Here is a 24,222-nt window from a genome sequence, read left to right as displayed (position 1 = left end):
CTTTCTTCGACGTTGTTTGCGCCCCGTGCCCCGGTACCGACCCTTTCGACACTTGGACCTATGAGGCACCTCTATACGGAGACTACTTATTGAGGCCACATAGCGGTTGGTCTAAGACGGCAGAACGAGAGCTTGCAGGCGCCAGCAACCCGGCATCAACAAATCATCGACGTCTTCCAAGGGCAGCAAAATTTAGGGTAATACAAGGGATCCGCTGTATGGTAAGAGAAACTAGAGTACTTTCATCGCCATCGGGAGTTGGTAAAAGGCCTTACTTTAGAAGAATTTGGGAACGACATCATCGAATAGGTTGGGAAAGTGTAGTATGACACTATAGGTAATACCTCATGAAGTTGCCTATGTTCTCTGACTAAAGATGGCTACAGCAAAGAGGGCGACCAATATCTTTGGTCACGCATAGTGTTGGCGGTCTTGTGGTCAAATTGGTTCTTCTGAAAGCGTCAAAAAGCGAGCGATAAATGCTACTTATGTACAACTGCCATAGCGTTAGATTCTTTGGTAAGATCGAAACAGAGTGGCTCGCACTAAGGTTCATACGGAACCTGGCGCAGTTTAGCAACGCCTCATCATGAATCGAGTTATCTCTCAAGAGGTGACTTAGCGGCAAACATTCAGCGCTTTCTTCGTCTACAACGACCTCTTCCAAAATCCATATCTGCCGATCTAAGGCTGGATTGTAGGTCTCTCCGGCGGCTCCAAGATTAGTTCGCGTATATCGTGGATGGCCTCAGAATTTGGACATTTTACGAAACAGTCGAATCTCAACTTTCTATACCTGGTTCCCACACTTGAGATCTCATGTTTTCATGAAGTCGACTCTGCTTGATGTGCCGTACGAAGATACATTCTCTTTTGTATCAGATCACGCGACTTGCGCGTCTTTCGGACATTGAAACAGCCGGACCATGAGCAGCTACCTTCAACAACTGGTCATATATGTTCACAATGCAATTGGTGAAGTTGGTAGATGCGGTTCGTTGAAGGCGGACCCCTGTGAATCTTCCAGCTTGGAAAACACAGCCCCCTTATGACTACAGCAACTGGGCAGCACTTCATCAATGAGGCTGTAGCCAACTGTTGGAATCCCTGAGTTCGCTTTGGTGTTCGTTAACTACTTACCCAAACGGTCCACACAATTGTTCTCTGAATGAATATATGACTGCTTAGATAAGAGGCCCCGTTGAACTGCGCGGACGACAAAGCGGCGGGCAGTTGGGGAGGGGCGGATGTCGTCACTGAGGGGCGCGCTAGAGGTGGGATTTTCGATCTTACTTGACCGGAGTTGCTCGCGCGCGTTGAACGTTGAGAAGGAGAAGTGCCCGAACGGGTTGAGCTTTCCAATACCATGTAATTACGTCTGTCATAAAAAAAATCTTTGCGAAATGTTGGAATTTCCGAGTCAAGGTTTGCGCCGGAACTCAGGAACCAACCAATTACTGACTGGCTGGATGTGTGAGGACGGAATGCCTGGATTGGAGGGGTTCCGGGCTGATACGTAGGGATGGGCCTGGCCCGTCTGCGTCGAGAATTGATGGAGGTTTTCCCAATCCGCATACCGAATCATGTAGCCAAGGCCCTTTTTTTTCTAGTTGTTCATCATCTTTCGCGTGGTTTCTTCACCAGGGTCCTCCCGCAAGTCCCCACTCCCTTTTCTCACCTGTTGACCTCGCATCGAGAGCATTTTGCTTTTACCCCTCCCCCTCCTTGATTCTTAAAACCTCACATCCCGCTGCTACCAGACGTCAGACTGGTAAACCCGACCTCTCCCTCACCCATACTACCTCATACCCGGAAACATTCGCTTGTTTCTACCCCCTCAGATTCATGTCTTTTCTTTCCAACAAATTCACCTTCAGCATCGGCAAGATGGGCTCCCAGGTCAGCGAAACCCCGGCGCTTGCCACGAACCCCAAGTTCATCTTCTTCACCGACTTTGACGGCACAATCACGCTCGAGGACTCCAACGACTTCCTCACCGACAATGTCGGCTACGGCTACGAGAACCGCCGCGCCGGCAACCTGCTCGTGCTCGAGGGCAAGAAGCACTTCCGCGACAGCTTCCAGGAGATGATGGATTCGGTCAAGATGCCCTTTGACCAGTGCATCGAGTACCTCAAGGCCAACGTCAAGCTCGACCCGGCCTTCAAGGAGTTCTACCACTGGTGCCGCGAGAACAACGTGCCCGTCGTCATCATCAGCGGCGGCATGCGCCCCATCATCCGCGCCCTGCTCGTGCAGTGGCTCGGCGAGGCCGAGGTCGACGAGCACATCCAGATTGTCAGCAACCAGGTCGCCGCCCGCGAGGGCAAGGCCAGCATCAACGAGGAGGGCGGCTGGCGCATCGTCTACCACGACGACAGCATCCACGGCCACGACAAGTCAATTGAGCTGCGCAAGTACTCGTCGCTGCCCGAGCGCCCCGTCATGTTCTACGCCGGCGACGGTGTTTCTGATCTTTCGGCCGCGCGCGAGACGGATCTGCTGTTTGCCAAGCGCGACAAAGGTAAGGGCTTTTGTTCTCCCTCTCCCCGGATTATTTCGGGTTGTTGCCCCGCCCCCGCCATCACTGGCTTTTCGTCCGGTGCCGGCGCTGCGACTTCGCATTGACTATCTTGGAAGCATGTGGAGCTAACATCTGCGCAGATCTGGTCGCGTACTGCGAGAAGGAGGGGATCTCCTTCGTCACCTTCAACGACTTCTCCGACATCCATGAAACAGTCAAGCAGATTGTCGAGGGCAAGATCAGCGTCAAGGACGCCGCGCGGGGACGCATCCACTAGACAGTGAACGATACGCGAGACGATAGCATCTAGACTTTAATACATCTAGACGGGTCAGGAGACGGGATTGATACCTATACAGCGAGGCATGAACTTCGGGGTTTCTTCATACTGTTTTTTTTTCTTTTTCTTTTCATGATAGATATGAACATAGACTGGGGTCTACGGGGATATATCACGGACAATATCACGCTTTCGACGGCAAAATCGACAACAGTTGACGCTCCTAGGTTTTCCTTCCAAATATCCAGCGAAACCATTCACTTTTTCCAAACGGAAAGGCTACCCGCGCAAATCGCAAACCCTATACTGCATGTCGTATCCCAAGCGCCAACGCGCTGATCAGTTTGCAAAGCAGCCTCTTGATCATGCCATACTAACCTTTCGAAGACACCTCGGGGGAGAAGGGGGGTGGCGAATTTCCACGTCGTGTCCAAGATACCAACTCTTGGCCTTTGCCGCCTTCATAAGCTTTCTCAATCGTCACGTTCATCTCTCACCGCAGCCTCGCCTTACTCGGACCTCTTCCTGCTGTGAGGCACTCCGTACCACGACGCCATCATGACGGCAAACAGCCCAATGGCAATCGGGTGCAGCACCCACGTGCCAGCCGCCTGCGCGAGGATACCCGTCGCGAACGGCGCCACGGCGCCGCCGGAGCTGCCGAACGCGCTGATGACGCCCATCCCACTGGACCGCTTATGCCGCGTCATCCCCCTCATGAACACGGCCGCGGCGCACGGGTAGATGGGCCCCAGCAGCAGGCCGACGATGGCGACCGAGACGGCGGGCCCGACGACGTTGGGGACCCACCACACGAGCAGCTGGAAGACGGCGGCGCCGACGGTCGCGAGGGCCACGAACAGCTTCTCGCCGACGCGGTGCGCCGGGTGCGACAGGCACAGCCGGCCGATGGTGATGCCCGCCCAGAACCCGGCCGTCACGTAGCCCACCGAGTCCGGGTCGCCGCCGCGCACGGCGATGAGGAAGGAGATGACCCAGCCCGAGATGGACACCTCGGCGCCCTGGTAGGCGAAGATGAAGAGCGCGCCGAGCAGCACGACGCGGATCTTGAGCGCGGAGAACATGCTGAGTAGCTGCGTGCGCGAGTCGGCGGCGCCGGCGGCGGGTTCCTGGGCCGGAGACCCCGCGACAAGGTCGGCATCGTAGTTCCAGAACGACCAGGTGGAAAAGGCGCCGTTGAGGACTGCCAGCGCCAGGGGGATGACGTAGTACATGCTCCAGCGGGCGCCGGCGGCGGTCACGAGCGCGGTGGCGATGAGGGGCCCGACGGTGCCGCCGACGCCATAGGCGCCGTGGAGGAAGCCGAGGGCGGTGGTGGCCTCGCGCAGGGAGCCGCAGAAGACGTTGTTGACGGCGAGGGTGAGGGACATGCCGAAGCCGATCATGAAGAAGGAGACGACAACCAGCGGGAAGGGCGCCTGCGCGAGGATGGGCGCGTAGGCGAGGGTGATGACGGTCTGGGCCAGGGCGAGGAGACGGGCGCGGCCTAGGCGCACGCGCAGGGACTCGAGGAAGACGGCGCCAAAGATGAAGCCGAAGGCGTTGCCTATGAAGATGAGGGAGACGATGGCGTAGCCGATGTTGTAGTGCCTGGCGGTGTTAGTCTTGTCACTGGTCGGGTCCGGCAGCGAGACGAGACGGAGCAGGCGGCATACTTTTCAATGTAAGGGATCAGGGCACCCGGGGCGCTGTCGTTGAGGCCGTTGCCGAGGTTCATGAGGCACGCCGCCGCGAGACGGTAGCGGTTCATGTGGGGGTCCGAGATGCTCTGCAGGACCTCGAAGGCGGCCGGGCTCGAGGGCCGGCTCATCTCGACGTCGGTCCCCGAGGCGAGCGGGCGGGATGGAGACTGGGCCCGCGACGGGGTAGCGCTGGACCGCGGGGAGTGGGCGGTGCCGGCGCCGGTCTTGTTGGTTGTGCCTCCGTCATTGTTGGGGTTGGTGGTTATGCGCGAGAGTTCAATCGAGGACTCGTCGCGCTGAGGTGCGCCAGGGTAGGTTCGCGGAACGGCTCTGGCGGGGGCGGCGGGGAGGAGAGGGGGATCGCTGTCGCGGTCGCGGGATTCGACCGCGACAAGGCTCTTGAACATTGTTGCATCCATTGCGATGGCAGATGCACGAGCTGGAGGGCGGGCCGACTCGAGAGCGGGAACACGGGTGGGAGGAAGGTTGAGGGAGGAAGAGTCGAGAACACGATGAGAGATTTAGGACGCTGTGCTTGAGATATACACGAGCATCTACGCAGGCAAGGTAGGCAGGGTAAGCGACGTTGGCGGTGTCTAGTGGTTAGGTAGTCAGACCTGGACTAAATCTAACTAGGGAGTCACGAATGCAGTCGCAGCCACCGTGGATCCTGACCGCTTTGGTTCGTGGCCAACGTCCCACGAGCGTCATATACTATGTAGATGGCTGGGACAGGCAATCGGAGGTCCTGCAAAAGCTCTCCATGGCTCCCCTCTGGAGGACTATCATCCATGAATGGGCGGCGGGATGTAAGGTTTACAACATGCATGCTCTCCACTTGACCAAGTGAAAAAAAAAAGTTTTTAAGAAAAGACCCTTGGGGGCACGTGGTATTGTCGGCGAGCTTGTCTTGGCTTAGTCTTGCATGCTGTGATAAGTGAACGGGTGTGCTTGACAGTGTAGTGTAGTAAGTGGGCTTTCGAATGGGCGGGGAAAAGGACCGCTTCTAAACAGTGTGTGGAAACAAGAGCACTCTATCCCGACGCGCATTTCCTTCCGATTGGGAACACTGCGAACTAACGTCTCTTGTGTCATACCTATGATTTCCCGATGCCGGACCCGTGGCCCCGCGCGGGAGGCGGGCGACGGTAGTGCAGCCAAGCGGTCGGTGTCCCAGCAAATGAGCAGCTGCAGGACGCGGAGAAGCTCCGCCGGCTGAAGCTCGGGTAACCCATGATGGTGTGGTTCCGGCGTTGCTCGCACCATGTGTCTTCTCGAAGATGCGGTAGAAGTTGGCACTACTTCCAGAAATGGAGTAGTCTCGGTTATCACCAAGACGGCCAGCACTGCCGTAGCATGATGCAACCATATGTATCTGTCGAATTGGGGTCTCCAATGGGCAGTCCTGTGGAAATTGGCTACCTTTAAGTGATTGGTCATTTCAGATGCGCTGGGAACGATACTGGATTCTGGTATATAGTATGGGTTGTGAGCTCACCACCCTGCTTGCCGGCTTCTTTTTTCCTACGCAGTTTCAGTGTTAAGTAAAAGATGGAACAGCATCGGGCGGTTCCCTAGTAGAGGATCAAGTCTAGCATTAGGATTGTTACTATTCGTCTCCTACAGCTGCTCAGGAATCAGCTTACTCTTTATTGTCTTGTTTAGACAAGAGTCGTCGATCAAGCAAAAAAACCAAAAATAACCAGCGAAACCCCCTCCCCCCCTGGTTTCTTCCTCGCCAGACCTCTCTATCCCTACAGCCGCCTCCACGACTTCTTCTGCAACCTTCACTTCCTCACCTTGTTGATTAAGAAAGAGCCTCATCGTGCTTTCTTCGATAGGTTGGAGCAGGCCACAACCGGCCGAATCTAGGCTTGTTCGTCGGATCCATTCTTGTCTAGCAGATCTTGATGTCATGACATTGCGATTGGTCAAAGGCCTCCCCGTTCATGATACCATGGACGTAAGCCTCGCCAACAAAGGTATTATACCCATCGCCGTTGGGCCTGAGCACCAAGGGAACCCTGCCGCCCTCGGCCAGCACGATCTTGTCGCCCTTGCACGTCGCCTCGGGCAGCAGCGCCAGCCACCCGTTTTCGCACCATCCTAACCGCCGCTCGATAGCGCATTCACAATAGAGCGCGAATTCAGGGAACCCTTCGTCCCAGGACTGCAAGAAATACGCGAGCGGGTGAAGGCCGTAACCCAGAGACCCGTACCGGCTCTCGTTCTTCCGCAACACGTCCAGGCTGCGCGACCACTTGTGATACAGCTCCTCCGTCGCGGCCGGGTTCTCGTGGTCGTACGTGCCGGCACACAGCGTCTTCCAGTAGACCGCTGCTGCTTCGGCGTCTAGGCCACACGGGTTGGTCGGCTTTCTCCGGGCGGCAAATCGCTCCCATTGGATGATGGCGTGCCAGTGCTGAGCAAGCTCGGTAAAGATGCTCTTGAAGTCCTCCTTCGAGTTTTTGAGGTAGGTCATTCTGAGAGCGAAGCGGGATGGCTCCTCTTCTCCATTCGCTGCAGCCTCAGCACGGAGCCTTGCCCATCGTTGGTCCTTCGGCTCCTCCTCAGTCGTGTCCAACTTGGTGTGATCCCATCGAGGGATACTTTTGGAAATCTCTGAAACCGTTGCCACTTCGTGGCCACGGAGTACAAGGGTCACAGCGTCTTCGGGAAAGCGCGCGTTGGCAGGAGTGCCGCGTGCCGCGTGCGTCCGCCGCGGCCGGTCCAGCGAGTCGCGGGACAAAGGTACAGCCATGGAGGATGAGTTACTCCAGTCCGTCACCCATGAAGGCAAGCCCCTCCTGGACGACCTGGGGCATATCCCGAGAACATCCAAGGTTCCTGTCGTCAGGATAAGCTGTTGCGACATCATCCTATACACAAATACGACGGGGCTGGCGTAATCCGCATCGATTCTTACCCAATTCACGGCATCGGCAGCTGAACTTAGTCTCTGAATAGTTTTCAGGATGCCTGAAACTGCGTAAATCTTGTCCCGAGGGTCTTTGGATTCTCTTTGTCGACAACCTTCTAGTAACGTAAGGAGAATTCCTGGTCCATGTTCAGCTCGAGAACCATGATGTGTGGACTCATACAGGCCCAAGCGTCCCTGCAAAGCTCTGATTGTGAAGTAAGGTAGTATGTTGGGGTTAATAAAAGTCCCTGATGCTAACATGTTCCAGAGGCGCATCCTGAGGCCGTGGTCAACAGCGGCGCAGAGATTCTGCCAGTCGATATTGTGACGTCCCATGACTAGAGTGATATTGGTGGAAAGTAGGATCTCCTGCAGGGTCCAGGAGCGGTACCACCACGTGCACGTTAGGATACCCCAGATCTTTGAGTCGCCGGCGTACAGTTCTCGGGCAGGGCTTTGTACAAGCGGGGTCTTGTTAAGCTGTATAAGAGTGATTGGCAGGGTCGCCTGTTCATCGATGAAGTCGCTAAGGCTTGCATCGAAGGTGGTTGTATTTGCATCCCGTGCGAGATGGTCCAGTATCTCAAAAATATGATCGGTTTCTTTCGTTTCGGGTCCGAGCCATATCACGGTGCGACGTGCGTTTCTGTAAATGTTGTCCATGATGGGTACTTGGGCGCCCCGTTCCGCCATATCTGTCTGGTTGATACAGATTGCATCAACCCATAGGACGCATCTCTCGTCAACCTGAGAGGTGGCTACAGACTCGGGGTTGGTTCGAAGGCTAAGCAAGATGGCGTGCAGTGATTCGTAAATTTCCATATAGCCACCATTCACAGAGATGGCCCTTCTCGGCTGATCTGGGTCTCCCCACACATAACTGAGTGCGTCGTACGTCTGAATACTGTCGTCTAGACCGACGGTGGACAATTGAATCTGAATCGGCTCGTTCTCTTGGCCCGGCATAAGTTCAAGAAGTCTGATGTAACCTTTGTTTGGGATGGCTGAATACTGAAAAGGGCCGAACTGCTGGCCAAGTGCAAGATGTGTTTGCTCCTGCTCTTTTGGGGCTTCCTCTTGCGCATGCCTTGATAATGGTGCCCGGATGTCGCGCCATTGTTTTGTTGCGTATTTCTTGAAGTCTGTCTTCAACATAGCAACAGACCTGTCCCAATTTTCTTTCCCAGTTGCCATTTTGAGCAGTCTTTGAGAAATAGCAAGATAGATAGTATTTGGGCCGGGCCTGACCTGTTGAGTTGGTGAGGGAATAAGTTCTGGTTTCCAGGCAAGCGTGATAAAGTACCTCATGTTCTTCTGCAGTATTGGTTTCACCATCCTCCAGCAATACATCTCGGGATCAAGTGGATTTGAAGGTACATTGCACCTAGGATCTCTCTAGAGGCGACCAATCAGACAGTACACTGTCAGAAGCAATGGCAGGTTGGTGCTATGAGCAGTCTGGCAGAACCAATCAATTTATGCGAGATTTGTGCCCGTTGCTATTCCCTTACAGACTAATTTCTCACTGCATTGGACCAGCATGGGTCACGCCTATGTATTTCAGAAGCTATCAGAGCCTAGGTGAGGGGTAGCGCTACGTGCGCCAGCCTAGCTGCCAGCAATGATACCGACGACTCAACCCCAAGGTGACAATAGCCGCTACTTGGAGAGAAGTACCGGTAGCGAGACTCGGTCGGTTGCAGCTTGTTCTTGTCAACTCTTTACTAAATCTGGTTCGCGACGTTCTTAGCTCCGATATCTGCACGCAAGAATTCTGAAGCTGTCACTGTGAGTACTCAAGGCGGCCTGATTCTGCTCCTCGAATAATAACGGGGACTGGAGTGATGTTCTTGGCCAATCATTACTGTAAATTGGCCCTGCCAGGGACTTGGAGGTCATAACGCTACACCACAGTTCCTTTCCGCCTTTACCGGCCGAGTCTGTGAATGGGCGCACGGTAGGAAGGATGTCCCCGATGGCTGCATGCCGGGATCCATGGTCTGGTATCTACATGTTCATTTCTTCGTCTTGATCCAGACCGCCAATCAACCCCGGTATCATGCCAATCACCAAGGTGTCCAGACGGACAGAACCGACTCGGTACATGCTGTACTGCACTAGTGTAGACGGGGCCGGGTCTGCCCCGCATCCACCCTCCAGAAAAACCACTGACAAAAAAATTACCCCACCATTGTCACTCACCACCAGAAAAAGTTCCTTGACGATCGATTGCATTTGTGCTCGCGACCCCGACGACTACCTTCTTGCCTGCCAAAGATGGGACGACCAAAACGCACCGCCCTCCAGGCGGCCGAAGACACACTGACGCCCCCCGGTACCCTCGAGAAGAACCAGGCCATTGTGCGCGTCGTCAAGGCCGAGGGCAACAACCTGTACTCGTGCGAGCTGCCCAACAAGAAGGACCTCGTCCTCGAGCTGGCCCAGCGCTTCCGCAACACAATTTGGATCAAGCGCGGCGGATATGTCTTGGCCGAGAGATACGACGAGCCCGACGGCCGCGTGATGGGCGAGATCATCAACGTCGTTCGCGACGAGAAGGCCTGGCGCAAGCAGTCTTACTGGTGCGACTCCTCAAGCCACCGTGCTGCGTTTCAATATTCCCTCCCATGCTGACAGCCCTCCAGGCCCAAGGAGTTTGCAAAGACCAACACGTACGAAGACAGCGAAGAATCCGATTCCAACGTCGGCAAAATGCCACCTTCAGATTCCGAGGACGACTACTGATGCGAGAGCCACTTGACGACTTACGACTTCCCCGACATCACCTCTTCTTCGACTCGGGCTTCTCGGCCGGCGCCCCTTCGTCCGCTGTACCGAACCACGTCGCCGCCACCGTGACCGCCATCACACCCACCACGAATTCCGAGCTCATGTCCGTGCTGGGGTACACGTTCCAGGCCCACTCCTGCACCGCCCAGAGGATATAGACGATGTAGACGGGGAGCCCGCTGCGCCAGAGGAGGTACGGCGTCGACCAGGCTAGATAGGCGTAGAACTGGTAATGCAGTGACCTGGCAAAGAGGAGCCCCATGACGTTGGCTGAGAGAATCGTCGTGAGAACGTAGCGCGGCGTTACTCGGCTGGCCACCTGAGCCTCTTCGCGCGGAGAGAACGGGGACTTGCCCTGGAGCATGGCCGGCACCAGCGACGACAGGGGTCGCTGGGCGGGGTTGAGCCACCGGGTGAAGACGAACACCAGCAATGTGAATATATGCAGTCCTAGTAGCGCAATAGAAAACGGCTTGCTGAGGAACGTCTCCTCGCCCACGAACCGCCAGTTGACCGTCCACTTGAAGAAGAACTGCCGCGACAACTCAAACGCGCGACCGAGGTATCCCTTGGCGTTGCTGGAGAAGAAGGGCACGCCGATGACGATTTGTACCTGCGCCATGAGCCACGCCGCGCGCAGGCTGCCGCCGAAGCCGCGCCCAAGGAAGAGTATGACGCCGACGGCAGGCAGGACCAGCAGCAGTGACATCTTGATGCCCAGGCCCCAGCTGTACAGGACGGCGCCGGGAGTCCATAGTCGTTTCTGGAAGAAGAAGATGGCGAGCCAGAGGAAGAAGGTCGCGAAGCAGTCGTTGAAGCAGCGCAGGACGAAGACGCTGTGAAGGCGCTTGGAGAGGATCAGGAGGGGGAAGATATAGGGCGGGACCTGGAGAAGGAGATTAGTTAGCTTGTTTCGGTTTTCGGGTAGAAGCGGACGGCGCACCTTTGCCTGCCAGTAGCACGCCATTACGACGGCAAGAGTCGCAAGGTAGAGGATCGCAAATAGCTGCTGTGCCAGAAAAATGTTCTTGCCCTCGTCGGTGAGGTAGTACAGGCCGGTGTAGGTGTAGACGTGGGCGGCAGGGTAGACGAGGGGGCCGGTGCCGCCCTTGATCTTGGTGTAGTCGCGCTCGCCCGAGACGAATTGAGAGACTTGCTCCATGTAGGCGACCCAGTCGATCTCCGTGTCTGAAAGCCATGTCAGCGAGTGGCCGCCCCTTTCCAGAACCGAGATCAAAACGCACAAGGGACCTTCCAGATGATCAGCCCGCAGAGGACCGCATCCAGCGCAAGGAGGAGAGGGGGGATGGTCTTGGAGAGCGCATGTCGGCCTTTGGCGACGTCTAGAATGAGGCGCGTCGCCTGCACGTAGATGGGGGGCGATTGGTCGGCCATGGTGCGGCTTCGCAAGCTGTGTTGCGTGGGCTGTGAAGCTTGGTGATGGACAGGGGAGCTTGTGAAAGCTGTCGCGAACAGGACGTGCAGGGTCCAAATTACACTGTGCGCCTTTGTTGCCAGGCAAAATCGTACTGTGACGGATGAGACATCTTGGAAATATTCCAAGACATCGGACTTGATTACATCCTTTTGTTTCTGCTGTCCGATTTAATTCTGTGCCTTGTTTCATTATATGCAAAGAAAACTCGTCTATGTTAGCAAACATTTACAACTTGCTAGCCCGGTCCCAGGAGAAAATCCTAGGCTCATTCACCAACTTCTCCCCCTTCTCAGCACGGATCTCGTTTACCAACTCAACAACCCTTTCGGCACAACCATACGATCCCTGGTATCCCCAGCCGGCGTGGCCATAGTTGTGCACGATTGGCGTTCCGTCCTCGAATGTTGCCTTGTCGGTCTCGAGCCTGACGCCGCCCTCGCGGTACGGCCGCAGCCCAACGCCGTGACGGATGACATCCAGCGCCTCGACGCCCTTGCCGCCCGTCAAGGCCGGGCACAAATCCACGCACCGCTTCATGATGCGGTTCGCAATGTTCGGGTCCGGGTTCGGGTCCCAGTTGCCCTTGTCGTACGTCCCACCGAGGACCGTTCCGCCGCCGGCCGCCCGCGTCATCATGTAACACACCTCCGTCGGCCCGTCGTCGGTGCCGGAGATGGTCGCCATCGGCTCGATCTCGTTCCTGACTACCACGACCTGGCCCCTGGCCGCCTGCACCTTCTTGTCCTCCACGCCGCCCAACTTGCATGCCAGCAGCCCCGAGCTGTTGACGATGATGTCGGCGGGCTTGCCAGAGTGGTGGAGCGCCTTAAGCTCGTGGATGTGTGCGATAACACCGCGCTTGAAAACGACGCCGTTTTTCCGGCACTGGCCAACGAGCCAGGGTAGATAGAGCGCTGTGTTGATGCAGACCGAGGTGAATTCGGAGCCCGAGTGGGCGTTGGCGGGGAGCTCGTCCGCGCGCAAGTCGCGGAAGTCGGGAAGGAGGTCACGGTACCACGGATCTACTGCGTAGAGGGCGTCGTAGGGATTGCCGCCGGCCTCAATATCCTTCTTGCGCCTGAAGACTAAGCTCTCTGGGGATTGTGTCAGTTTGAAGTCGCAGAGGGCATTCGAAAAGGAAGGTTGACGCACTCTGAAAGTGAATGCCTGCTTCTGGCACCTCGGCAGCTAACCGCTTGAGTTCAGGCCATGTCCTCCGCTCCCATCTGCTATCAAACTCCGGCGCCATGCTGACAAAATCCGTTAGTTGTGACTTTGTCTAATGGGACAAGGGGAGCATTACGGCAAGACGTTTGCACCGGCCCAAGGCGACGTGTACTCGATGTCATAGTCACCGGGCATGTGCTTCGAGATTACGGTAACAGAATTGGCTTTGCTCTTGGACAGGAGCAGCGCCGCGGTGAGGCCCGACACGCCAGCACTGGAGATGGTAAGTGAGTGGATTTGTGAGAGGCTACACGTGAGTTACTTACCCGAGCACAACAATGTTGTTCGTCATATTGACTCGAGTTTGTCACGATTAATGCTCTATCAAACCGAGTTCTGGGTTGAATTGACTGAAGGCGAAGGTCGGAGGTTTAAATATGTCTTGCGTTTTGGACGAGCTTATCTTCCAAAAGTAACAGCAATCAACCTCATCGACTTGAGAGTTGCGGATAAGCCGATTCGAACGTGTCAGTATCGACAATTGTCACTCAACTCCTTTTAATGATTCGTGCCCTTGTGCACGGTATCGTGCCATGTTTATCAACCACTTGGCGGCAGATTGTCAATTCAGGGCGTTCCCCCCCCCTCTCCGCGGGCAACTTGTCCCTGCCACGCCGAGCCGAAAACCGGCGTGGGGCCCAACGGCCCCCGGCCTGTCTTAGTCCTTGAGTCACCCCTCCAACCAAATGGCCACATGGGGCGGGGATCAGCCTTCTGAACCACTAGAGGCCTTCTTTCTCGGCGCGCCTTTGTTCAACACCACATGCGGGCTACGACAAAGCTTTGCGAGAATGGTTATTTTAGGGCGTCTGATTCTGACTAAGGGTATGCAGTCAGATGATATCACTGGGTAAGGTGAGGCAAGGTTTGTGGAGCTTGTCATTTCTCCGAGGTCTGGTAAGATCTTCCAGGGGGAAAGAAGAGCAGACAGCCTATCACATGTTTGGTCGGATCTGCAACAAACTGCGTGTTGGTAATAATCTGCGCAAGTTATCAACATCGATAATTGACAAGGCGAACAACGTCACTGGAAGAGCTATGTCGAGAGCACCTAAACCTTGAATGTGCTTGAATACGTCAGCTTAAGGCGCCCATGCTCAATGTGATTATTCACCCTGCATCATCCACCCAGTAATCTTGACGAGCAACGTATGATACGTGTCGTGTTTTTGCGATGTAATGCGAAGATTGACCAAAGACATCGGACGTGGAGATTAAGCACCTTGACGCGCTTCAACAGAACGAGACTGTCCCTGCAACCGACACCAAATAAGGATGCATTGTAACTCACACCACACGGAGCGGTCTGATACATTGCCGCAGTAACCTTGGATAGTTTACTGAAGGCCAAAGGCAGCCCTGAAGACCTGCAGATTACTCCAGCAGGAGCGAAATATCTTGGAAACTTTTTAATATTGTAGTGTGGTATCTAGCGTCGGTAAAACCTCATTCGCAAGCCGGTATCCCCTCAGACTCTTTCCATCCTCAATCCGTCACTCCATCACGACTCTCTTTGTTCGTCTCGTAGTAGATGATTTATGCATCGGTGCTGGCGAGCTCGGCAAACTTCTCGATAGCCTGCTTAAGAGCGGTAGGGTTGGCACCGACGATCTCCTGGGCCTTCTCGCCCTTCTGGAAGATAAGGAAGGTGGGCATGGCGCGGATACCGAGCTCCTGGCTCACATCGGGGACCTCGTCCACATCGATCTTCACGAAGTGGATCTTGCTGTTCTTCTCCTCGTTGGAGAGGCTATGATTCGTGACGTGTCAGCGACTGCAACTGCCGAACAGATATGCCAAAAGGAAAGAGTACAATCGGGGAAAGGAGAGAGGATCGACTAACTTGACGAGAATGGGGGCGATGGCCTTGCAAGGACCGCACCAGGTGGCAAAAGCGTCGACGAGGACGAAGTCGTGCTCCTTCAGGGTGGTGTCGAACTCGGCCTTGCTGCAGTTGAACTCGGGTCAGCATCAAAACATGAGAATGGCGGGGCAAAACACCACATCATCACGATGCGGGTCGCGGGGTAGCTGAAGACCCCGCGGGACGGACTAAAAAAAAAGGTACAACTTACCTCTTGACGTTGTGGACAACCATGTTGGGCGAAGTCGCGTGGAAGTTTCTGTAAGTAAATGGGACTGAAGATCTCGCGATGCGTTGAATAGGACGGAAGATTCGTGTGGACATTGGATCTAGAAAAGAAGGACCGTCACCTGGATGGGGCGGACGGCAATGGACTTTATAAGAGAGGATAGAAGTGGTAATGGTCTCGTCGCGGGTGGGCAAAGAGGGTACCTCGATTTCGCTATACAAATACAGTGTTTTAGAGGTATTTTCTATGCGGGAAAACGGGAACTGCGAATCTGTAGCAGCAGAAACTGGCGCGGACGGGGCGCATCATAGAGGGCAGAAGCCACTTGATTTGTCAGACCCCTCGATGACGCCACCGTAGCCTGCATATCTCACTGCATAATTGCGCAAGGACTCCGGATTTGTGCATTTGTCAAGGATTCTGTCAGTCACCGAGAAGACCCTTCGGCTGAGTAAATTCCTCAAGGTTCCTTCGATTCCACCTTAAATGGAGCTCGCAATCCCGAGGAATTAGCTCCGATACCCGGCCAACGGGAACTGCCAAATCTTGACTGCTTACAAGAGCATTGTTCGGTCGTCAACCAACATTCTATCAATAGGACTTAACAACTCAAATAACCCCCTGTTTGCTCTTGTCCTCGGCTAATCCGACATTGATTACTTACCAGCCCTACGGATCTTTCGCATCATTGTGCAGGTACAGAACCCAATCTGGACGTCTTTGCTCGGTCGTACCCGTTGTCACACCACCGACACCCGGCCGCCACCACAAACACTGGGTTTTGATTTCTCATCAACTACACGTGTCTTATGAACTGTCATAGTGAGTAACGAAGTCGGTACATCAATGCTAATTCCTAGCCCTGCACTATTTACGATATACCTCACGGTAAAGCTGTTACAACTAGCGAATCCTCTGTCATCATAAACGAATTCCGTTCATGAGTCTGTGCATTCCAAATCCAGCTTATTTCGCAATACCTCATTTCAACAACATATTCATCAGCATCCATCAAATAGCTCGATGATATCCGAGTGTTCCATGTTCTGGGCGAGTGAGCGAGGGGTGCCTTCCAGGGTCCCACAACCGAGTGCTTTCGCAACGTGACCATAAAGATTGGCCATCTCACAGCCAACATCTGACATGCAGTCTGGTGGGGATATGATCGACTGGCAATATTGATCTGCTTTGGCCCCTTGCTGAAGAAGCAACTTCACCACTTCCGAGCTTCCAGATACCGTGGCAGCCACAAGAGGAGTCATGCCGCAACCGTCAGGGCTATTGACATCAACCCCACGAGAAATTAACAGCCGAGCGAGCGAGCTTCTACCCCAGAAGCATGCCAACGGAAAGAAATCCTCCGCCGCAAAGGTCGAGTCATGTTGGAGTCTATCGGTAGCCTCTACCAGCCAAAGACCGAAACGCTCGTCCATGGCGATAACCAATGCCGTCACTTCGACAAACTTACGACGAGGTAGACGAACGTCTTTCTCGGCAAACAACTCCAGGAGCGCTGTGCTGGCTTCAAAGCTGAGCCCAAATTTGGGTACGAAATTGAATCCTTCGTTAAGACTTCCTCGGGACTCGATGACTCTTGACACAGTTTTGAGGCAGAATGGCTTCAGCTCAAGCCCTATGTTGGTGTGATAGTATGACAATAATGCTTTGGCAAGAACTTCTTCGGGGTAAGAGTGGCCATCTGTAAGTGCTCTTGCAGTGTCTGCATGTCCGAAAGAGCAACTGTAAATTAGAGCCTCGCCGTCGTCCGCTGCAACGGCTCCCATAGCGAACAGCTCGCGGAGGCTGCAATGATCAAAACGCTTTGCGGCAGGAAGCAAGCCTATCGACGGATCGAGCGTATAGGCAGCGTCTTGGGGAAGGTGGTTCAGAATTAGAACTCGGCAACGTGGATAACCGCTTTCTGTCGCTCGAACCAATGCCTCCCTAAGAGATGGCGCCATATCTTCAACATATCTGGGCCCCTGATCGATGAGGAGTCCCAAAGTTTCATCGTAACCCTTGTTGGCTGCATTCACAATATCCTCCCCCTTAATCGGCAAACCCCTATCTAGAAGAAGCTGAAGAATAGGGCGGTATGCGAGAGAGGCATTGATAAGAGATAGTTCCGTCGACGGTGTTCCATGCTCGGACGGAGTTACCTGCATCCGTGTAGCAAGAAGCAACTTGACGATCGCCATGCTACCACCAGAAGTCGCTGAGTACAGAGCCTTGTGGAGATTGAGAGCTGAATGATCGCAAGTATCAAGAATCCAACGGACCTGCCCATTCCCCTCTCTGTGACATGCTTCGAGTAACAGGTCATGGCCGTATGCATTGGTTTGCTCTGCCTTACACGACCCCGACTCTAACAAACCCCGCGTAGCAGCAGGGTCGCGCCTCATGGTGGAATAATGTGCATAGTGGCGACCAGAGCAACCCGTGAAATGCGCGTAGTTGACGTGCTTGCCGACGAAAAACTTTTGCTCGACGTAGAAGAACCACCAACCGCCGAAGTATGGACGGGAAGAATCACATATTCGGCTGACGTTTTGGTATATACTGGAGTTGGACTCGAACACCTCATCTCCCCCAGATGCGACGCCCAACTGATCGAAGCATAGATGTAGAAGCTTCTAGCCCAGGACGGAAGCTCGGCCAAAAGCTTCTTGTTCGAGGCTAGTCTTTCCTCTTCATTTGTTGGCAGAGTTGGCCTTCTTGGTAGTCCTTCTAGCGAGAGGTAGTTTACGCAAGTCTTTGCAAGAGTAAACCTTGCCAATTCCAGGTCGATTCTGGGGTCTGGGGCCGTCCCAGAGCAGTCTGGACTGAAGCCTAGTAGGAAGTCTCGCGCTGTTTGGTGCACAAGAAAGACGGTAGAGTCGATGATCCGAAGAAAAAAGCCTCCGAGCTCCTTGACAGTATATTCCGCGTCAGGTTCAAGTTCTCTCTCTAGGGTCTTCATGGATGTGGTGTTTTCTCCAAGGCTGAGGGCAATGTTGAGCTCCTTCAGCTTCAATGGGCGCTTTGCAGCTAATACAGTACCTAGGAGTCGAGTCGATGCGGCGCGGTCAACGAAGGTCATCAAGGCATTTTCGTAGAGCTGGTCAAGATCCCTCGGCAAGGACCCAAGAGACTTTTCGATAGAGCTGAGCTTCCTTGATTGAAGCCGTTCAATGGAGTCAAATACCAATGAAACCCAGAGAAACGTACGATCTGCCCCTTCAGACAATACCTTTGTGACCATGAAGCTTGCTTCTGTGGAAAGAGCCGATGATTCCTTGAGCTCTCTGACTCGATATTTGACAACTTTCTCCACGTCCTTCGAGAGCGCTGATGCCTCGTTCTCCCCACGAAGCCGGATGGCGAGCAAGTTCCGAAACCGACTTTCAATGCTCGGCCATGGTCGACTTGTGACTAGGAATTTCAATCTGACGCTCGTTCCTAGTGCGCATTGCGAGGGAAATGTTGCTACAAGCCGGTCGATAAACCGGTTCCTGGACCCTTCTGAGCACTCGTCGAGGGCATCGACTACGCAGACGACCGTACGTTTGGCGAGTCGCCCTGCGGCTTCACGCAGGATAATCCAGAGTGACTCGACATCCCCAGTAAAAGAGCTTGTATCTTTGCTTGAATAACTTTCCATTGCTGTCTGGACCAACTCTGGCGCAGCAACAAAAAGTTGGTGAACCAAAGAGCAGAGAGCCTGGTGCGCGTCACGGCGGCTGTCAATTCCGGCTTTGAAGAAGAAGGAACACACAATTGAGTCGGTCGGCTCTTGGCTCAGTGTCTCCACGAGGAAGCTCGACAGGACAGACTTGCCACATCCTGGATTCGCCGTCACCCAGAGCAAAGAAGTAGAAGCTCCGTGCACCCAGTCGATGAACTTAGGATGCCGGAGGAACCACTGACAGGTACCAGGTACGGGCTTCTCGATTCCTAGTCTTTGGCTCTCATAATCTCGGGTTGTTGCGTGGAGTGTCCGCAGACAGTCTTTGTCTGGGTCAGCTTTCAACCACTAAGGTAGTGTTTGATAAATTTGGTCTCACCTTTCTCGACATCTGAAAGATCCTCCACTCTAATTGACGCAATCTTCCTCGGTCTGAGCTTCGGGTAGGCCTTCGTTTCAATTTCCAGCATTGTTTCTGCACATGCCATAACATATTTCTCCGTCGAAGCCTCTCTCAGATGGCGCTCTGTATTACGTCGAACCATCCCCATCAGCTTGTAGTCACCCAAATCCACACCTCCAAGCTCAGGAACGCTGTAACGAAAGAGGAGACTATCTTCCAACATGTCTTTGTGCGTTCCCTTGAACCGACTCCACGTCTCTTCTGTTTCGGTGACAAGCTTGGTGAGGGTCCTCGCGATATGAATTAGGTTTCCTCTCAGGGGGACCGAAGGCTTGGTTCCCGTTCCGATGCTGACCAAGAAAGCTTCTCTATTCGGCCAGAGGTCTCGAGCTTCGTGATGGACTTGGAATATTGGGTTGTTGCTCTTCAATGCTCCGTCCAGATAGCCGGCATTGCCTCGGCGATATTCTTTGAAGTAAGTCGTAGCGGCTGACGTGGCGCGAAGAGCTTCCCATAACTGGAATTGCTTTGAGTGCTTGTCGACTTCTTGTTTGTTCTCATATGAGCGTAGCAGCAGCAGCTGGTGGTCGTCCGTTTGCACAGTAGTAACAAATCTGCGAAGCATTAGCCCAGCTTACTCGGCCTCTGACTGGATTTCTTTACACTTTGCATTTGCCGTCTTCGCTGAGATTCAGTAGAGGGGCTCTCTCGCTACCAGTGCGCGTCTTGATTATTGCCTTGACAACATCCTCAAGCTTGGACGAGTCATATCGCTCGCTCGCGGAGAAGAAGTCGAGACCGCGACTAAAGCAGTTGTATTTCCATCGCTTAGGCTTGAATATTGTCTTCGCGAGGCGGATATATGCTTCTTCGCATTCTTCGATTGTCATCCGTAGACAGCCTAGCATAATGGCGATTATTCTTTCATACAGAACCAGTTAGGATGATGATCTAGTCCACGGAGAGCTCAACGATACACACCCGCCCGTACTTGTTCCTCCGATGAGGTCGAAAAATTGCCACGGCTGGAGATGATCTTTGGGTAGTCGGTTCCGGTTCACATGGCGCATCAAATCTTTTAGGATAAGGATTGAGGAAAGACCTCTGATGCCTCCGCCATCTATAAAACATAGCTGGTTAGTTTTCTGGTTGCGGCTTTCATACAAGGGTCACTTGCCAAGTGAAAGAAGCCGGACAGGCCTTTGGTCGGCCATACTATCTTTCGATGCATTCAAAAACATTATCGGTCGATAAAAACCTGACTTGCAATGAACCTTTGAGATAGGAAGTTCAAAACGAATTCGAAGCTACAAAACACGGGGACCACGCTGTCATACATAGCTAGAGACTGCGCCTAAGCCAAGAATAGACCGCACCAACAGCCAACAGATCAACCATGCGTTCCATTCACACATCCAATCATGGGCGACATTTGCGGCTATGCCACGCAGACGCAATAGTTGCGGCGAGGTACATCATGCAGTTACACTGGACGCGGGCTGTTCGACGAATCGAAAGGCAACCGGCGGAGGCCTGCATCTTTCTGTTCCAACGCTGGAGTGGAGCTCAGGGTATGTTTCATCAATCGTAGGTCTGGAAAAATACTGTTGCACTGCAGGGGTTACCGGCGGCGTAGCAAGTGGCTAAGCGCTGGACATCCCGGCGCTTAACGTTGGGGATATCTTTGCTCTGCCATTGCCGAGTAGCCGAGTGCCGATTCTCAAAGAACTGGCGTGGCTTACACCCAGAGCTAATGATCTCAATGCATGCGATGTCGATCTCTCTCTGCTTGGGAAAGATTCAACGAGAGTCGACACAGAAGGAATATATATGCGGTTCAGGACCCATAGCACGGGAGCGGTAGGACGGATCGGCCCCACCTCCTCTTGTTCTTAGGGCCGGCTATGCACGGATGTTCCGGTATGACTCCGGCTTCCACCACCGAGGGAAGAAGCATGAATGGTGGAAGTCAGCATCAGAGGTGGTAACCACCCAAATCAATGGACAGCCTTTCCGACCTTCTGAGTCCCCAAAGTTCTTAGCCACCGCTCGATACAGTCACACCTTTCTTATCCACATTTCGGACCTTAAAGTGCTAAGGCAGGTACCACCGATTCTTTCCAGACGAGAAATCTGAGGCTTCGAGATATATTAGTTCGCAATGGTCGTTCGATCACAGAACCTTCTCATTAAAAACTGCGAGTCACGAGAGGAGCCAACGCTGCATGCAAGGGCTATCCATTGGCTAGCAAGCTATTTGTTCTCCGCATGTCAAATAGAAAAACTTCGCTGGGTCGAACCGATCTAGCACGAAATCTCGCGTTCGAGCCAATGATGCCGGTCGAAAACCCCTCATTTTCGGCATCGTGGCTATGCTGCAATCCCTGCTCATGATAGGCAACAGCGTAAGCTGAGGTACATGATCCGGCCAGCAAATCAATAAATTCCATCTAACCACAAAAGCAGCCCAGGTGCGCCAAGGGTAAATACCGTAAAGGTCGCATAGTGGGCTCAATATCAACCTTGCAACGTCTCATACTTGAAAACTTGATCACACAAGTGGTTATGAACGACAGTCTATCATAATGGCACCTCAACGACTCACGCAAACCAGCGATTTTCCCTACTCTCCACTTGATGAGAAGCGTAATGAGATTCGAGTGCTCAGTTTGCAGACAATCGAGCGCCCGCCACTCACGAACCTCCGCGACGAGCCACCGGAATGGCATGGCCTCGTCCACTGTACCATAGAACATGTTTCACTCGATGCACACCTGTCGGATTATCAGCAATGGGTAGCCAAGGCGCAGCCACTGTCTCGGCGCAACAGCGATGAGCGTTGGCGTCTATTCTCTAACGAACGATACCGCTCTCTTAGCCCGACAAGAGTGAGCTCACCCTTTGAACGGCCACGTACGCACCCTCGTTACCATCGCTTTGCATGGGGCGATTATGGCGCACTGAGCTACACTTGGGGAGATCAGACTATCAGAATGCCGATCATCATGAACGGACAAGTTGTTCTTGTCGGCCAGAGCTTGGAGGCAGCGCTTCGAGCCTTGTCTTCAGACCCGGACTATATCGAAGGTCTCAAGATTTGGGCTGATGCAATCTGCATCAATCAAAAAGACATGAATGAGCGTAACCTTCAGGTCAAGCGGATGCGGATGATCTACGGCAAGGCGCTTATTGTTTCCATTTGGCTGGGCGAGGTTCCAGACAAGGCCATACCTGATATGGCTCAACTCCATGAATTGATTGTCAAGTCAACAGATAAGGAGGCTTCATCCGATGTACTAGAAGTAGCATTGGCCGATCCAGAAAAGATGGAAACCATCAGGCGCGCCATTGATGTGGTCGTCAAGAAAACGTATTGGACTCGAGTTTGGGTGATCCAGGAGAAATGTCTCGGTCCGGTCAATCCATCCATTTTGTTTGGGACATTCCGCATGGGTTTAATGCCACTTCATAACTTCCTTCAGGCAGCCACAAATATCCATGGTGCTGTGAGAGCTCGCGAAAAGGTCTGGCGCGTGTTGAAATTGGTCGAGCTGGTCACTGCCAACCAAGAGCGTGTTCGCCGCTCACACTCACAAACGGACTCAGAGCGCAGGAAAGATCAAGATGAGCTTGGACTGCTTTTAATGATTGGCAGAATGGCAGGATCTCTTGACTTAAGAGATCGCCTCTACGGATTAATGGGTATGATTCCGGAATATGTTGCCAAACATATCGAGCCTGACTACAATAAAGAGGTGGATGACGTGTTCTGCGATTTTGCCAAGGCTCTTATAACGGGTTTCAGTTCTTTTGATATCGTTCTCACTGGAACATCGGAATCGACGCTTACGCTCCCATCTTGGGTACCAGACTTGACTTCGCCATGGGATCCTTATCTCTGGGGTTCAGACTGTGACGCCAGCTGGGGTCAAAAGGCTGAGTTCAAATTGGAGAAGGATGAAAAGATCCTAGTCACCAACGGCTACCTTGTTGATGTGGTCGATGGAATAGCACCCTTCCTAGGATGGAAACACGGAGAACTTGGGGTCTGGCAAGACGCTATTCAGCCGACTTCTACGACAATGCCGGATGACCCGAAAGCGGCGATATTACGGACTTTGCATCGAGCAGCAATCTATGACTGCTCTACGGGAAGCACTATTCTCGATATACCCTGGCTCGAGAGCCTCAAACCTGACAACCCGGATGTCATGACTTTGAAAAAGCGTGGTTGGGACAAAGTTCTCAGACACGCCAACCTGAACGATCTGACCCAATTTCGGAAACAGGTCAACGCCCACTTTAAGCCGTGGGGTCGAGAGTTTAAGTCTTTTTTCCCCAGAGTGGAAGATGCCGGCGAATGCAAAGATCCGAAACCGTTTTTGGATTCACTAGACAAGCATGTCGGCATCGTGTACCCCGTTTTCGCCACTATGGGAGGGCTTTTCGGAACAGCAGTACTCCAAGCATTGCAGAAAGGGGATTCAATCTTTGTGATACCAGGCTGCTCGGCGCCAATAATAATGCGACAGGAAGCTGGCAAGTGGCAAGTCATTACGCAATGCTTTGTTGATGGCCTGATGCGTGGAGAGACGAAAGGGCGGGTGGAGGCCGGCACCTGCAAACTCAGTGTACTGAAAGTTGTTTAAGAACAATGTTGCTTGTCAACAAAATTCAGCGAAGAATTTAGTGATCACTCTGTCAACTTGGATAAATATTTGGGGGTTACAGTCCAGTATTTGATACCATTCTCTGTTACTGTGAGGGGCACATCTTGTCGATGCTTAGGTGGTTGCCATGAGCTATTGAGAGATCAATGTGTCTACGTTGAACGATTCGTGTATATCCAATAAACAACCACGACTAAAAGATGGATCTATTTTGTTACAAGTTTTAACGTCTTCGTGCTGTTTCTATACACGAAAATGTGTTAGGGCTGTTGAAACTGGGAGACGTTGGCTTGCCTCATGAAGTTTGTTTGCCGATGACTACTTGGCATCAGACAACGTTTGCCTTGTTACTTATGTTCTGAGAAACGATTGATTATTAATCGATACTGTTCAGTTGATGAATTACATTCAAAGGCCGGGCTGGCGAGGTTAAATTCAGCCCGGCGGCTTGCTTTTCCATCTTAGTCCAACTTCTTTCTATGTATGATTGACCCACCATCAAATGGTACC

The 24,222-nt window shown here is 53.3% G+C and overlaps 9 protein-coding genes across 9 annotated transcripts; 3 read left to right on the top strand and 6 right to left on the bottom strand.

The window, feature by feature from the left end:
• Window positions 1-1,887: 1,887 nt before the first annotated feature.
• On the top strand, window positions 1,888-2,801 carry ColSpa_05593 (pdp3-interacting factor 1; the record flags this gene model as incomplete). The annotated part of the gene is made up of 2 exons (XM_049271805.1): window positions 1,888-2,524; window positions 2,665-2,801. The coding sequence occupies 2 exons, from the start codon at window positions 1,888-1,890 to the stop codon at window positions 2,799-2,801; spliced, it is 774 nt and encodes a 257-aa protein (XP_049127762.1).
• A 512-nt stretch (window positions 2,802-3,313) lies between these two features.
• On the bottom strand, window positions 3,314-4,926 carry ColSpa_05592 (bypass of stop codon protein 6; the record flags this gene model as incomplete). The annotated part of the gene is made up of 2 exons (XM_049271804.1): window positions 3,314-4,415; window positions 4,481-4,926. 2 exons carry the CDS (start codon window positions 4,924-4,926, stop codon window positions 3,314-3,316), a joined length of 1,548 nt encoding a protein of 515 aa, XP_049127761.1.
• A 1,478-nt stretch (window positions 4,927-6,404) lies between these two features.
• On the bottom strand, window positions 6,405-8,621 carry ColSpa_05591 (heterokaryon incompatibility protein 6, OR allele; the record flags this gene model as incomplete). Its single annotated transcript, XM_049271803.1, has 1 exon — window positions 6,405-8,621. The coding sequence occupies one exon, from the start codon at window positions 8,619-8,621 to the stop codon at window positions 6,405-6,407; it is 2,217 nt and encodes a 738-aa protein (XP_049127760.1).
• A 1,083-nt stretch (window positions 8,622-9,704) lies between these two features.
• On the top strand, window positions 9,705-10,172 carry ColSpa_05590 (SAC3 family protein 1; the record flags this gene model as incomplete). Its single annotated transcript, XM_049271802.1, has 2 exons — window positions 9,705-10,009; window positions 10,073-10,172. 2 exons carry the CDS (start codon window positions 9,705-9,707, stop codon window positions 10,170-10,172), a joined length of 405 nt encoding a protein of 134 aa, XP_049127759.1.
• Window positions 10,173-10,209: 37 nt separating this feature from the next.
• ColSpa_05589 (dol-P-Man:Man(5)GlcNAc(2)-PP-Dol alpha-1,3-mannosyltransferase) lies at window positions 10,210-11,612 on the bottom strand (the record flags this gene model as incomplete). The annotated part of the gene is made up of 3 exons (XM_049271801.1): window positions 10,210-11,103; window positions 11,161-11,405; window positions 11,462-11,612. 3 exons carry the CDS (start codon window positions 11,610-11,612, stop codon window positions 10,210-10,212), a joined length of 1,290 nt encoding a protein of 429 aa, XP_049127758.1.
• A 268-nt stretch (window positions 11,613-11,880) lies between these two features.
• ColSpa_05588 (D-amino-acid oxidase) lies at window positions 11,881-12,904 on the bottom strand (the record flags this gene model as incomplete). The annotated part of the gene is made up of 2 exons (XM_049271800.1): window positions 11,881-12,749; window positions 12,808-12,904. 2 exons carry the CDS (start codon window positions 12,902-12,904, stop codon window positions 11,881-11,883), a joined length of 966 nt encoding a protein of 321 aa, XP_049127757.1.
• Window positions 12,905-14,418: 1,514 nt separating this feature from the next.
• Window positions 14,419-14,980, bottom strand: ColSpa_05587 (thioredoxin; the record flags this gene model as incomplete). The annotated part of the gene is made up of 3 exons (XM_049271799.1): window positions 14,419-14,632; window positions 14,726-14,830; window positions 14,958-14,980. The coding sequence occupies 3 exons, from the start codon at window positions 14,978-14,980 to the stop codon at window positions 14,419-14,421; spliced, it is 342 nt and encodes a 113-aa protein (XP_049127756.1).
• A 4,721-nt stretch (window positions 14,981-19,701) lies between these two features.
• ColSpa_05586 (uncharacterized protein) lies at window positions 19,702-19,950 on the bottom strand (the record flags this gene model as incomplete). The annotated part of the gene is made up of 1 exon (XM_049271798.1): window positions 19,702-19,950. One exon carries the CDS (start codon window positions 19,948-19,950, stop codon window positions 19,702-19,704), a length of 249 nt encoding a protein of 82 aa, XP_049127755.1.
• A 2,085-nt stretch (window positions 19,951-22,035) lies between these two features.
• ColSpa_05585 (heterokaryon incompatibility protein 6, OR allele) lies at window positions 22,036-23,691 on the top strand (the record flags this gene model as incomplete). The annotated part of the gene is made up of 1 exon (XM_049271797.1): window positions 22,036-23,691. The coding sequence occupies one exon, from the start codon at window positions 22,036-22,038 to the stop codon at window positions 23,689-23,691; it is 1,656 nt and encodes a 551-aa protein (XP_049127754.1).
• Between the last annotated feature and the right edge of the window lie 531 nt (window positions 23,692-24,222).

This window comes from Colletotrichum spaethianum (assembly GCF_022836535.1).
Source record: "Colletotrichum spaethianum MAFF 239500 DNA, contig12, whole genome shotgun sequence".
Lineage (NCBI taxonomy): Eukaryota > Fungi > Ascomycota > Sordariomycetes > Glomerellales > Glomerellaceae > Colletotrichum > Colletotrichum spaethianum.
This window is presented reverse-complemented; position numbering and strand designations above follow the sequence as displayed.